Raw genomic sequence first — 14,437 nt, 5'->3', positions numbered from 1 at the left:
AACATTTCCTCATATTTTTGTTTATCAGTTTTATTTCCTCTTTTATGAATTGGCACTTTGTGTTCTTTCTCATTTTATTTATTATGTTTCACATCTTTCTTCTTTCCACTCCCTACTGATAGGATTTTGGCTCAGCAAGGAATTTTTTCCAGGGCTACTTTAGCCCATTTAGCTTGTCTTCCTTTACTCTGGACATGGTGACTGAGCAGCACATTTTTGTACTATCTTACAAATATAACAGAAAATCCACTTTAAAACAGAAAGCACTTGACATTTCAGCTTCTTCTTGCATCTTCTCAACTTCTGTCTAGAAGTTGAGGTTCTCACTTTGGGAAGAACGTTCTATAAAGTAATGAAGTTCACTTCGGACACTTTTGGTAAGAGACATAATAGTGGCAGTTCCTTGGAGATTAATTCTGACATTCCCATGAAGAAGTCTAAAAAGAAATAGTAGAATTATCTTCATTCCCCAAAGGCTGGGATCAGGTCCAAAAATGCTTTCTGGACTATTGATTTTTCTTGGGCTTTTGTGACTCAGCTTGTGGCTGTGAAATACTATTTATTGCCTTGGATTATGGCTTTTTCTTTTGTCCTATTTACTGACTGTTTGGGGAGTTGCTGCCCAAAGATGTGACTGGTGATTATCACTTTGGAGGAACAAAGCTCGTGTTGCTCACGCTGGAGGAAGTTTAGTCAGTGTGCCTCAACAACTTTTATTAGTGAGTTGTCGCTGTTCTAACTACAGGGAGTTATAAGAGAAGATGTCACTGTCACCTGCACTCTGGGAGATGAGAATGATAGAGCACAAAGATAGATTAAAAAGCAACTCTGTTATCCCAAACCTTTCTTCCCAAAGTAATAAACCCAGTAAAGCAGCAGGATCTTGCCAACTGATGTGACACAAACCAGGACACAGACCCACATTGAGATCCTACCTCATTTTGTGAATGATAAAGTGCTTTATAAGTGGCAAGTGTCATATTTATACAAATAAATAAAGGTCACTGGTTCACTGGGGTTCTTGGTGCCTTAACCTTAAAGAGTAAACTTTCCTATATTTAGAGTTTTACTTAGTCACACATTTATTGAATTTCTACTATATTTTAAGCATCGTCTAGACCGGGGATCAACAAACTACAGCCTGCAGGTCAGATTTGACCTGCCATCTGTTTTTCATAGCCCAGGAGCAAGGATGGTTTTTGCATTTTTATAAAATCGTTGAAAATATGAAAAGAAGAATGATATTCTGTGAAACATGAAAATTATATGAAATTCAAATTTCAGTGTCCACAAATAAAGTTTTAGCAGAACACAGCGACACTCATTCATTTATGTATTATCTCCAGGTGCTTTCCTGCTGCAATGGCAGCATTGAATAGTTGTGACAGAAACTGTATGGCCCACTGAGCCTAAAATATTTACTATCTGGTTCTTTGCAGAAAAGCTTTTGACTCCTGTTCTAGACACTGGAAATACAGCTATAAATAAGGTAGAGTTAGTCCTTGCATTCTTAAAGCTTATATCCATGTGTAACATTCCTTTAAAGATGGCCCCAATGGGACTCACTCTTGATTCTTGCTTTGAAAATATCAGATTCTAACCAACTGAACTAACCTTACATAATTTTAGCCAATATTGGCCCAACTTTATGGAATCTGATTATTTTTTTCATCAAATCAAATCAAATCTATTAATTAGCTATGTTAGACTGTATGGGCCTTTGCACTTAAGACATTAAACTAGTTGGCAAAATTTATTTAAAACTTAAAAAAGAATAATGGTAATGACACAGAATAGCTGCTTTTAGCTTTTCAAAATACTTTTATTTGCGCTAGTGTTCATGTCGCAGACTTCACGTGCTAAGAATCAGGATGGAAAAGCTCACTTTGCGCTGATAAAGACTGAGTAGGCTTGCCAGAGAAAGAAGGATGTGGCCCAAAATGATGGCCTTGATTTCTTTCTTTGGTTTCTCCATCTGTAAAACAGACAAATAACAATACCTACTGTATAAGGCTGTTGCGAAGATTAAATCATCGAAGTACCTTGGCGGGTTGGAAGCCCTCAAGGTGAATGGTTACTGTTTTTGTTATCATACAGGACTCCGAATATATTGAGAACTTGAGGACATGCCCCAGAACTTGGTGGTTCTGTTTTAATGCCATTTGTAGTATGTATATGTACTATATTTGTACTATAACTTCTTTGACTGTGTCCTTGCCTGAAAATGGATATAGCAATATTAATGGATGGGGCTCATGTGAGGATCACATGTATCAGTGTGCCTGGAATTTAGTAAGCTCTCAAAAAATATTACTTTCCTTCTGACTCAGTCAAATATGAGGAAGTAATTCCTTTTAATTAGGAGTGTTGATGAGTTGGGTTCTAGTTAATTGAACTGTAATATGTAAATCAATTTTAATCGGGGACCTGCTCTGTCAGATAAACACCCAGCACCTGGTATGGTTTGGTTGAGCACCTTTATTGGTTTGATTTTGAAAAAGTCTTTCCCTTTCTGTAGCTTCTTAACATTGTGGATCCCTCAGCTCAGGCAGTTTGCATTTTCAGTTGAAAGTAGGATTTTCAGAAGGTTTTAGAAGATTTTAATTGTTGAACTGAGTAGGATTGATTTAAATTAATCCAAGTCAGTTGCAGACAATGAAGCAGCGGGCTGGTACCTCATCACTTTTTGTTTATTTTTCAAATAAAAGGAGAGAAATGGGAAGTGTTCCAAATGGAGTCACAGGCTGTGAGGAAGATTAAATGAGTAAACATTGTGGTCTTTAGACAGACAAATTCTGGGTGGGAAGTAGAGAATCCTCAGCCGTCACCCTCTACCATTTATTTCTCTTTATGGGATGTCTTCCTAGCATGGCATGAGAGAAGCAAACAAAACAAAAAGACATGTTCATTATGACAAAGTAACATTCAAATAAGGGTGGAAGAGAATTGTGTGAGTTGAGTAACGCGGGAGTAGGAATGCATTCAAATGAGGATGAGTGAAGGAGGCTAAAGGGAGACCTTGGAACCCTGTCCAGTGATAATTCCATGGAATTATACTGGTTGATGTATCCTTATTTTAATTATTATCACCCAGAGCCCTCCCCTTAAAAATGGGTTCTCAATCTTGAACACTACTGACACGGTGGGCTGGGTAATTGTGGGGGCCTGTTCTGTCTATTCTGTAGGATATGTTTAGCAGCATCCCCGGCACCTACCCCCTAGATGTCAGGAGCACCTTCCTGCCCCCAGTGATAATTCAAAATGTTTCCAGACCTTACCAAATGTTCTCAGGGGGCCTAAATCACCCCCAGTTGAGAAGCACTGCTTTGAAAAGACTTGTTTCAACTACTTGATGGGCCCCTGGGGCTCCAACATCTCTCTTAGGCTGGGCTTATAGGAAAGTCACTTACCAGGCTAACCTTGGGTCTCCTCAGCACTGACTGGCAGCCAGAGGGAAACCTCCTCAAAGCAGGCTGGGGAAATCCCTACTATGCCAAGCTTCAATGCCATGTTCCTATGTATTGGAGGATGCCTAGATTATTTTCTAAGGCAATGTGAATTTTGTCTCCAGTGGTCCTTACCCTTCCCAGGTGAGTATTACATGGGATTCATGACAACTCAATTCTGTTTGTGGAGTCCTCATTTACTCTACGACAATAAGCTAGGAAAAATTCACACTTAGTTGAATTATTAAAATAAGGCCTGTTGGTTTCCCTGTTAAGAAAGCACCCCAGAATTATTATTTCAATATAGGCATAACCACAGAAGGAGGCCAAGAAGCCCGCAGTAGGGTAAGGTGAATTGCGAAGTGGCATTTTTGGAAAACAAAGGTTTTGCGAGATAAAAACATCTACTTTCCTCCCTAGTTATTGACTTAACGTTATTAATAACTCAGATGTCGTATTTATGCCATTATTGGCAGCATGAATGCAATTTAAATATTTTAGCTTCCATTATACAACTGGATCTACATTACTAACCTTCAAGGGCCCCATTCATAAGGGACGAGGAATGGGACAATCCACGACTTCATGCAAAGGCTGGCTGGGCAGACCAGGTTGCCCAATATTGTCAGACAAACCATAGCACAGGGAACACTTTGGAGCCACTTGGAACATGGCAGGATCGGGACGGAGAATGATTGAGGTGTGTGTGTGTGGGGGGTCCTTTCAGGGCAGGGAGAGAGCCAAGGCTTTTTTTCTTTTTGAAAAAGAGATATCCCACCTTTGTTCCAAGGAAGAATGAAATATACATTAAGTCTGGTGACACTGGGAATTTTGTTTCGGCTTGGTTCCTTTTGTTGTGATGCCAAGGCAGAGCAGAGGAATCTGGGGTGATGAGGTTTCAAGCCAAGATGAGAAAGAAAAAGAAGTCCACCCAAGGATTTCTTCTATTGTCTCCTCAAGAATAAATATTTATAAAGTTCAAGTGAACACTCCTACAATGGTCTTGTCTTTAAGACTAAGCCTTTGAAAGAGGACATGTAAAACTATTCTTAAATGAAGGGTGATCCAATTAGGCTTCCCATAGTTTAGATAATTTCCTATCTAAAATCTAATTGTGTTCTCAAGTGGAATAGGAGGAACACCACTCTGAGTTATCCCAGATCCATACACTGCAGCAAAAACGTACAGCCAAATTGGATTCTATTTTAAGTAATTAAATTATTTCCCTACACAAGATCTATAATTTGCCTTCAACAAATGTGATTTGCCTCTGAAAGATAAGACATTGCAATTTTTCCTCCAAAATGGATTTTCTGTGCCAGAAACAATTACGAAAAGTAGACCAAATATTGCCTTAATTCTATCTTAATCTTTGAGTGCATGCCTGGAGTGCCGTTCGTGGTCCGAAGTGAGATAGGCATGACTGCTATAGTTTAGAAATTCTCTTTAAGTGGAGACCAGAGCTGAAATTTACTCAAGAGCCTGGGGCTTGCACAACGGTAGTGTAAATAGCTATGAGTGATGTTACATAAGACTCCAAAATCTTGTGCAAAATATGAGCAATGGGGAGCTTGCTTCAGTGATCCTTTCTTCTGAGCTCAGAAAGCACTAATTTAACTTTTATCTGCTTGGCTGACCCTTGAGGTGCTAGGTGTTGCAATAGATTGTGTTGATATTTGCATATAAGATATTGTAAGAGGGGTATTTTTGGCATGGTTAATTTTATGAAGAAAACATTCACTTTTGGCTTTATTTTCAATAACAGTTCAGTTGACTTATGACCAGGTGTTCTGGGTGATAATAGTGGGTGATGGTTAAGAGCAAGGTCTGGAATGAATGACATTAGCTCCTGGTATGTCCCCTTGAAAGTGCAAGTTATGGAAAGTCTCTGAATCTCAGTTCCTCTGTCTGTGAAAAGGGAGTGAGGTTATCTACACTGAGAGGATTAGATGAGAAAAGTATACAATAATCATACAATGCCTAGCATGGCACAGACCTGGATTACACAAGGGACAGTAGTAGTAAAATCTGACATGGACTTTATTGCATACCTTTTCTTCTTTATGTACATCTATCCTTCGGAAAGATTGCCTTTCGTAGGGATAGGTACTGGCTAGATATTTCTAAATTTCATGGGTTAAAAGTGGTTTGGACTTCAGATTTTGAAGTTACCTTACCTGGTTTGAAATATTGGCTGTGGTACTTACCCATTATCTTTGACTAAGTCACTTCAGCTTTCTGTGCTTTGGTTCCTTGCTCTATAATATGCAAGTAATAATGGAACCAGAGTCTATCTTGAGTTGTGACTAGGGTTAAGTAAAATAACTAGGTATAACTAATATACCTAGAACAGGGCCTGGCATTTCATAAATGTATCTATTGTTTTTATTTTTGACTTCTGTCAGCCAAAGGAATGTCAACAGAAATCAGAACATAACACTAAATTTTTCAAGTACTTTTATTAACAACTTAATACAAGACTGTACATTTTATGTGCTGAAGTCAACCCACTCCAGAAAACTGAAGAATCAGCATTTCTACACCACTTCAGGCTTTGGTTCTAAGTGCCACCTTCTACGGCAAAAATCTCATAGTGTAACCAAACAATTTAAGAACAGGAAAAAGAAAATGTTCCACTGGAATGGAAAGATTATTTATGCACAAACAGCTGAGGATCATTTCTAGCTTAAGTGATTCACTACACATTCTGGAATGTTCAGTTCCCTTTTCTACAGTCCTATAACCATACATACAGCAACTAACAACTTGGCCACAGGTCCTGCCTAGACACTCATCAATACGAAACAAAAAAATATTTATATAAATAAGTCAATTAACCCACAGAAACTAAAGAAACACAAGAAAAAAATCCGATGGTCAATAAAAACTATACAGTATTGGTCAGTCTTTTACATTTCAAAAAATGTGTAACTTAAAAAAAAAGTTCTTTGATGTATAAGTCCTCCTATATCAGTGTTAGCTAGAGTGAAAACTTGAAGACTCGGACTCGGTTGAAACAGAAGAATGTCCACCCCGCTTTCCTTTGGAGAGGATCTTGATGCTGGACCCTCTGCTCACAGAGGTGAGTGCATGCTGGGCAGAGGTTTTAAATTTGGCTCCAAGGAAGGCATAGAGGATAGGATTCAGGCAACAGTGGAAAAAGGCTAGGGCCTCGGTGATGGAAATCCACTTGTGCACAATACTCTCAAAGTCACATCCTTGCTTGATGATTTCCAGGAGGATAAAGGAGTCGATGCTGATCCCAATGTAGTAGGGTAGCCAGCAGGCGAAGAAAGTCAAGATGAGGATGACTGTGGTCTTGAGGGCCTTGCGCTTCTGGTAGCCCTTGGAGTGGGACAGCTTGGAGATGATAATGCAATAGCAGGACAGGATGACGATACCTGGCAGTATAAGGCCAACCAAGATGTGCTGAAACTGGAACACCACCAACCACAAGTCATTCGGGTAGAATCGGTCACAGACATACCTGTCTTCCCCAACCTGGACATTGGCAAAGATAAAATCAGGAATAGCCAACAGGAGAGCAGGGATCCAGACACCAACATAGACCACCTTTTCAGCCAACAGCTTCCTTGGCTTCTGACTGTTGGTGGCGTGAACGATGGCCAGGTACCGGTCCAGACTGATGAAGGCCAGGATGAGGACACTGCTGTAGAGGTTAACTGTATAGATGACATGGACAGCCTTACACAGGAACTTTCCAAAGTACCAGTTTGCCATAGCGTCGACTGCCCAGAAGGGAAGTGTGAGGACAAAGAGGAGGTCTGCCACCGACAGATGCAGTCTGTACTTGTCCGTCATACTTCTCAGTTTCTTCTGGTAACCCATGACCAGGATGACCAATCCATTGCCCACTATGCCAGTCAAGAAGATGATGGAGTAGACAGTAGGCAGAAAGATACGGTTGAAATGGGCATTTTCCTCCCGGAAGCAAGGTTCCTTTGCGGAGTCATAGTCGCCTGAGCCCAAGTCCTCCTCTGTGTAGTTATCTGATGGGTATATCTGCAAAAGAGGCAAGGGGATAGACATTCACTTTCAAGTTCAGCAAGCATTCCCCAAAGGTCAAAAAATTTTTCTGGTATTTTAAGAAAGCGATTTATAAGACCCAACTCAGCCCAAGCTTTCTCTCCAGGAAATTCTGCTCCCCCTTAAGTACTGAAGGAAGGGCACAAGAGAATTATTCTAGAATCCTATTACCCTCCTCCCCATCTTCCGGCATAGTCACTCTATTATATCCCTCTTTAGTAGAACCAATTACAAAATTCTTTGTTTAGAACAAAAGGGCGTGGAGAGTCTGAGGGTTTCAAAGTCATATCTTTGCTAAGTCTTCGCCCCGCCTACTAGAAGGAAGGGGGAAAAAAAAAAACCAAAACAAAACACAATGAGGCCACTCCTAGGCGGGGGCGGGGGCGGGGGCGGGCGGGGAAGACGGGCTGCCGGGGTAGGTAGAATCTCGTGTTCTGAGGAGCTGGGATTAACGTTCTGTGTGAAGATTTGCCAGTACAGGGAAGAGGGTACGAAGGAGCCTTGGTGGGAGGTGGTGGGGGGATGGGGAGGTGGGGAGAGGAGGTGTTGCGGGGGTGTCCCAAAGACTTAGTCTTCTAAGGCAAAAAAAACATTTCCCCGTTTATCGCTGATCTAAACACAAACCATTCTGTATTTCAAGCAACATGCAGTAAGGAAGAAGAATGCGGTCTGAAAGCAAAAGGCTTTCGGTGCTAGTGGGTATTGCGTAGGGGTGTCAGAAGTTGGTACCCCCTCCTTTTGCCCCTGCCTCAGCTGGCGCTCCTCTGGGGCATGCGTCTTTTGCCATACCCATGTTTATCCCTTGGCAGGGTTGGGACGTTAGAGAGCGCAGCATTTTCCTGGGAGGGGAAGGTCATGGGGTCTGCACCCGTGGTCCCAGCCCCAAGTTTCATTTCCTCACTCTCCCGGGTCGCTTTCCATCCCGCCACTGATTCAGTTAATGGGGTCGGAGGTCTGCAGCGGGACGCCTCTAGGCGGAGGACGCGCTGGGGGCCGGGTGGCCCAGCTCCCCTGGCCCTGCGGCTGCTCACCACGCCCACGCCCAGCGCCCGCTGGCAGCAGCTACCTGGGTTCGACCCAGCCGCGCGCGCCTTTGAATTGCGCGCCGCTGGAGGAAACGAAAAGCCTCCCTAGTAAAGGGTTTTCAAAAGCCTCCAGGAAACCACCGACGGTTAAACGGCGCAACTGGGCTCGGTGAGAGCCAAACGGTTTTCCCACTTGCACCTGCCCGTCTGCGTCGCGGCGGACCGCAGCCCAGGTGCCCTCCCAGTCCCTCACTCCAACCGCAGCCCCCGCCGCGCACACCTCGGAGTGGGTGTTGCTGCGCAAGGACTGCTTGATCCCAAATTCCCGAACCCTGGGGCCCACTCGCGGCGTTTCGGACGCCCGCGAGGTCTCTCCCTCAATCCCGAGGCGCGCGGGCTGCTCCGACCACCTCCCAGCAGCGACCACCTCCCACTCAAGACCCCCCAGGCGAGCAGCACGGTGGGTCCGCTCGCCTTTCCCTCTCTCCGCTCACTGTGCCGGGGTACTGGCACAGCTCCCCTGCCGCGCAGAATTTAGGAACAGGCTCTCAACCGCAAGAGTGGTTCACAAGCGCCTTTGCCCGAAGTAACCCGGGATGCAGTCTCCCTCTGGCAACTCAGTTCTGAGGCGCTGCAGATCTCACGCAATTCGCACTAAGGAAAGTCCCGTTTTCCCAAGGAGGAGACCCCTGGTCTAAGTCCCGGGACAGCCCGCACGCCTTCTCGCACTTGTGCACAGAATGTTCTTACGTTTGCAAACAGCGCGCGAGCCCGGCGCGTGTCTAGGACTCAAGGTGGAGACACATGCATCCACCGAAACGGTCGTTCCAACCTTTCTCCTCTGCTTACAGAGAAAAAGATTCCAACTCTACTCTCCCGCCCCCATGTAGCCATGCGTAAGAAAACTTCCCATGCCCCTTCTCTGGGACACCCGCACCTCCAATGTTCTGGTCGCTTCTGCTCGCTCCGAGAGGGGTTGCGCTCTAAGTTCATGTGTTTGTATATTTAAGAAAAAGCGCGTTGAAATTGGACTTACATGGAACCCGTCCATGGTAACCGCTTGCTCTCCAGCCACGGTGGCTACCGGAGCACACAAGTCCTCACGGTCACTCTGCTACCTGCTGCCGCAGCCAACAGACTGAAGTTTCTGACCGAAGCTGAACTTATAAAAATACGCTCCGCGGGCCGCGCATGCGCCTTGTGGGTGCGCAGGCGGGGCCCGGAGGAGGAAGGCGGGGTAGGGGTAGGGGAAGAGGGGTAGGCGATGAGGAGGAGGGTGCAAGAGAGGGGCCAGGGGGACTAGCTCCCGCGACCCCCGTGTGGGGTAAGCCAGGGAAGCCCCTAGTCCGCGCTATTTGCTTGTTACCGCGTGAGTCTCCAGCTCGGGAGGGCATCCTGGAGGCAATTCCCCAACTTGGGAAAGCGGGATGCCCTTGGAGAGAGATGGAAAGTGTGGGCGACCCATGAGTCTCAGTGTAGCTCATCTGTCCTTGATCACATGGAAGAAACTCCAGACCTGCGAATGCTGCAAATGGAGACATTGAGGCCCAGAGAGAAGTGACTTGCCAGCGTAACCCAACCAGTAGGCGGCATTGCTGGTAGTGGGTTCAGCGTCAGACTCCATTCCCTGCTCTTAACTGCAGACTCAGTCCATTCAGAAAATAAAATAAATAAAGATCCCCCTTTTTTTTCAGGGCACAGCTGTGTATATACATCCACACCCACAGAATAGTATCGGGGTCAGATGTAGACAATCAAGAAACGCGTTCAGAAGAAAGTAGGATGATTTGGCATAATTCTAGAGGGAGACTGTCATAGAGAAGTAGATGCGTATTCCCGGGTGACCAATTCGTGAATGGGACTTTATATATACATGCTTTATTTAGTGAATAGAACTTTTTGTAATAGATCACAAGGTAGCTGCACAGAATCAATCACTTGTTCATTCTCACGACACCCTAACGGGTGTTATTACAGAGATGCGTTTGGTCAACAGATATTTACTGAGGGCCGACTGCGTGCCGCGCACGCACTGTTCTAGGCGCTGGGGAAACGGTGGTGAAGCAGAGGATAAGATCTCCACGTAGAGGACACAAGAAGCAGGCCTTCAGAGATGAAATTCCGGGGCTGGACCGGGATTCCGAGTCCGGTTTGAAACAGATCTTCGCGCTCCGCAGCCGGCGTCTTTCAGGACTTTATGCAAAGGACAGACGTTGACACGGATAAGAAATAAGGTTGAAGAGGCAGGCGGGGTAGAGCGGGAGTTGGGGCTGGGATTCGCAGTAGGCTTCCAGACAGTGCTTTCCAGCCTCGCGCCACTTCCCGCCCGCCGGGAGCCTGGGTGGTGCCGGAGAGCAAGTGAGGGGCGGGGCCGAGATTTAGTGCTCGCGCCAGAGCCGCGACCGCTAGAGTGACAGTGGGGACTGAGATGCGAGCTTTACTGGCGAGAGCAATGATTGCTCTGAGACACGGAACTCAGACCGCCCCCCCCCCCCACCTTGGACGGTCCCTAGAAGAGGACTTGCCCAGACTGGACCCTAAACACCTCCTCTTTTCTTCCAGATAAAACTTTTCAGTCTGGAGGTGTTCCAGAGATTGTCCGGGGACTGGGAACCTTTTCCCTACAGACCATAATTTTTCTCTTTTGTCTGGGTCCTTTCCATAATGTTTTTCGGTGAAGGTCCTCATCTCCTGAAAGCTAATGATGGGGTCAGGAGGTAAGACCGCCCAATTTAGGACACAATAATGACTAGATAAAAATCATAATATTAAATTATGTAGAATTTTTAAAAACTTTAAAAAGCACTTTTACATTTATTAAATTCTTAATGAAACTTCAGGATTTTCACATTTCATTAACTAGGTAGGACAGGCATGCTATCTGCTGAAAAAATCAGAATTTTTCAGACATTCTATGACTTGCTTTTCATGAACTTTGGTAGTGGCAGAATCAATGTTTTGACCCAGTATGTTGGCTGCATTGTTCCTCAAAACTCTTTTCTTTACAATGGCTGAAATCTGAAAGGTGGAATGTCCCAAACTGACCCAAAAGGGAAGAGAGGATAAATCCAGAGTAAAATGATTTGCATAATAAATATTCGTAGATTATTTGTAGACAAAGGAAAGCTCCTTCCTTTATCACAAGACTCCTTTAGATCCTTTTAGGTATATCTGCTAAAAGGAAGCAGATAATTAAGAGAACAATGAAATACTATTTGGTGACTATCGAATTAGGTTAAAAAATTTTTTTAAAGATAATATTCGGTCTCAGTATTCGATAAGACTAGCTGTCTCTCCCTGTGGCTGGTGGGAATGTGGACTGGGATATCCTCTCTGGAAAGCACTTTGTATTCAGCAGTAACCTTAGACCAGTAATTACACCTATAGAAACTTATCCTGAGGAAATTAGATTTATGCTACAAAAGTATTCATGGAAGCATTATTTTTAATAGTGAGATGTCCGAACAGCTCACTGTTGTGGAATAGTTGAGAAGATTTTGGTCCAACTGTATGTGGGATTCTATGTGGCCACTGCAAATGATATTTGTGAAGAATTTTTTTCCCCCTCTTTAATTCCTACCCCCTCTTCCACCTTGACCTATAGATGTTGCTGTTTCCCCTTAAGAACTGGATCTCTGAAGGCAAGGCTTCCCCTCCCACAGGCTGGCAGTGTGCACCCGGGGCTTGACACCCCTCGCATGGCATATGTGGGGTGGGGGCGGGTTGGTGGGGTTGGAGGGCTGGCACACCCGGGATATGGTGCGTGGCTCCACTTGGGGCATGAATCCAGGACCTTCTGTGTGTAAAGCAGACGTGCTAACCACTACACTATAGAGCCACCCCTGAAGAATTTTTAATGACATGGGAAAATACTTAAGAAACAGGTGCACAAAAGCAGAATTCAAAACTGTGCATATAGTGTGATCTCAGTTATGTTAAAATACGAGTTCGGAAAAGATTAGTGGGAAAAACCAAAATGTTTATAGAAGATTTCTTTTTACTTTCTTCCTTACATTTTTCTGTGCTTTTCAAATTTTCTATAGTAGACATGAAACATTTTCATCTTTGGAAAGAAGTCAATAAGTATGTTAAAGCGAAAATAGGATTTTCCCTTCTCATACTGTTCTACATCCTAGATTATTCTGAAGGTATGATGACATTTTCCATAACAGTCCTCCTTTCCTCTTTCCAAGAAATGGTCCACCTTTGTTTTCCCATGGACCAATTCTACCTAAACTTTTTTCTCAACTACTCTGTGATGTTCTTAAAAATCAAACCAAACCAAACAAACTCAAACATTTATTGAGTGTTTGTAATGTGTAGCCAACCTCGACAACTCTGCAAGGCAGGTACCACCCCTATTCCATGGGTAAGGAAACTGAGGTCTGGAAAGGGTGAGGAACTTGGCTGCGATCATACAATGGGGATTGCACCCAATCTGTCTTCTTTCTCTGACTGTGGCGATTCACCCTCTGAAAGCTCTCTCTTCTGAAAGGTCATTTGGCGTTTACTTACATACTACTTTGAGTGGGGTGATGTTATTTAATTTTTAAACGAGTGTATGTCTTTTCTCCTCTTCCCCAAATAGTTTAGGTTTCTTAAAGTGAGAGTCAGATATCTTCTATGCAGTTAGCTCACTGACGAACAAATAATGGGCTCTCTAATCCTTTACTGAACCTTTATTTAATGAATTAATGACTTTCCTGTGTGGCTTTGGCAACAGAGCTAAGTTTAGGGGCTGTCAGGGCTTTGGCAGGGTCCCTGAGTTCTCACTCTGGCTTTAGCCCAGGAAATAACTAGCCTTGGCCATGGTTTTAAGGGGATGCTTACAAATCCAGTGACACAGTGGCAAGCAATCTGCCACCTCCTGTTGCTTGCTCTGTGGCTGGTTGATTTGTGTGTGAGCATGTATGCCTGTGTGTATGCGTATGTGTATGATAGCAAGGTGTACTGTGTCCCCAGATTGGCTCGAAGCCAGTCAAGGAGAAAATTTAAGGACAGACTTCCTTCTGATGGTGGATGGCAGGAGGCAACGGCGTTAAAGGCCTTCTGAAGGCACTAGGTCTCCCTGTCCCCTCTTCTGTCTCTTAAAAGAAAAATAGCAATTTTTGTTTCTGAAAGAGAAAAATGATACGATCTTCTCTAATGGCAATAGGGGATACTCAAAGGGACAAAGTTAATGTATTTCCAAGTGATAAAAGAAAGGAAGCCATTTCCCAATTCAAACAGAGGGTTACAAGTCTCAAAGAGACTATCAAATATCAACTATTTCCAAGCTGGTGTTAGGTAGAAGAAATGTTCCCTCACCCCAGTGTACCCAGTTCATGCTTCCTTCCTCAACTCTTTCTGTCTCTAACTCTTGTAAGTGCAAATGACTGGAAAATAAACCTAAGCCTTCTATCTTGCAGCTATATACCAAATTTGGAAAATCATGACTGGTTTTCTGGGTACCATTTTTATTCTAAATCTGTCATTATCTTGAATTCCTAAAAGGTCTGACTTCACTAAAATGAGATTATTAGTGATCAGTGTAGTAGTCAACAAAATTTCCTATACAAAGAGGAAAGCTAGACTGGTAAACACATATAGCCAATGTAGAGTCACCCTGGTAAATCATTTTAACAAAGTAGCCACTTAATTAACAATGCGATTATCATTACTTGAGTTCCGCTGCCAGGAAGGATACATTGCTCTCAAAGTTTGCTCTGCTCATGTGGCAGCTGCAGTGTGGCTTTGTGGATCTGAAGAACAACAACAAACAGACTCCGTGCTGTTGCCTCAAAAAATTATGGTGTCAAGCTGGGAAAGAGGGCATGACTTTAGGAAATAATTGAGTGAACAAACCCTGTTCTCCATGGAAAAGGCTTGTCACTGGTTTCCTAAAACTAGTAATTTATTGTCAGTGACCTCAAGCAGCTA

General features: G+C 43.8%; 1 protein-coding gene across 1 annotated transcript; it reads right to left on the bottom strand.

Annotated features, from left to right (window-relative positions):
• Positions 1–5,886: 5,886 nt before the first annotated feature.
• On the bottom strand, positions 5,887–9,660 carry CXCR4 (C-X-C motif chemokine receptor 4). Its single transcript, XM_011354478.2, has 2 exons — positions 9,555–9,660; positions 5,887–7,469 (listed from the first exon to the last, which is right to left on the bottom strand). The coding sequence occupies exons 1-2, from the start codon at positions 9,567–9,569 to the stop codon at positions 6,423–6,425; spliced, it is 1,062 nt and encodes a 353-aa protein (XP_011352780.1). The 5' UTR covers positions 9,570–9,660; the 3' UTR covers positions 5,887–6,422.
• Between the last annotated feature and the right edge of the window lie 4,777 nt (positions 9,661–14,437).

This window comes from Pteropus vampyrus, unplaced genomic scaffold (genome assembly GCF_000151845.1).
Source record: "Pteropus vampyrus isolate Shadow unplaced genomic scaffold, Pvam_2.0 Scaffold17, whole genome shotgun sequence".
In the NCBI taxonomy this organism is placed as follows: domain Eukaryota; kingdom Metazoa; phylum Chordata; class Mammalia; order Chiroptera; family Pteropodidae; genus Pteropus; species Pteropus vampyrus.
This window is presented reverse-complemented; position numbering and strand designations above follow the sequence as displayed.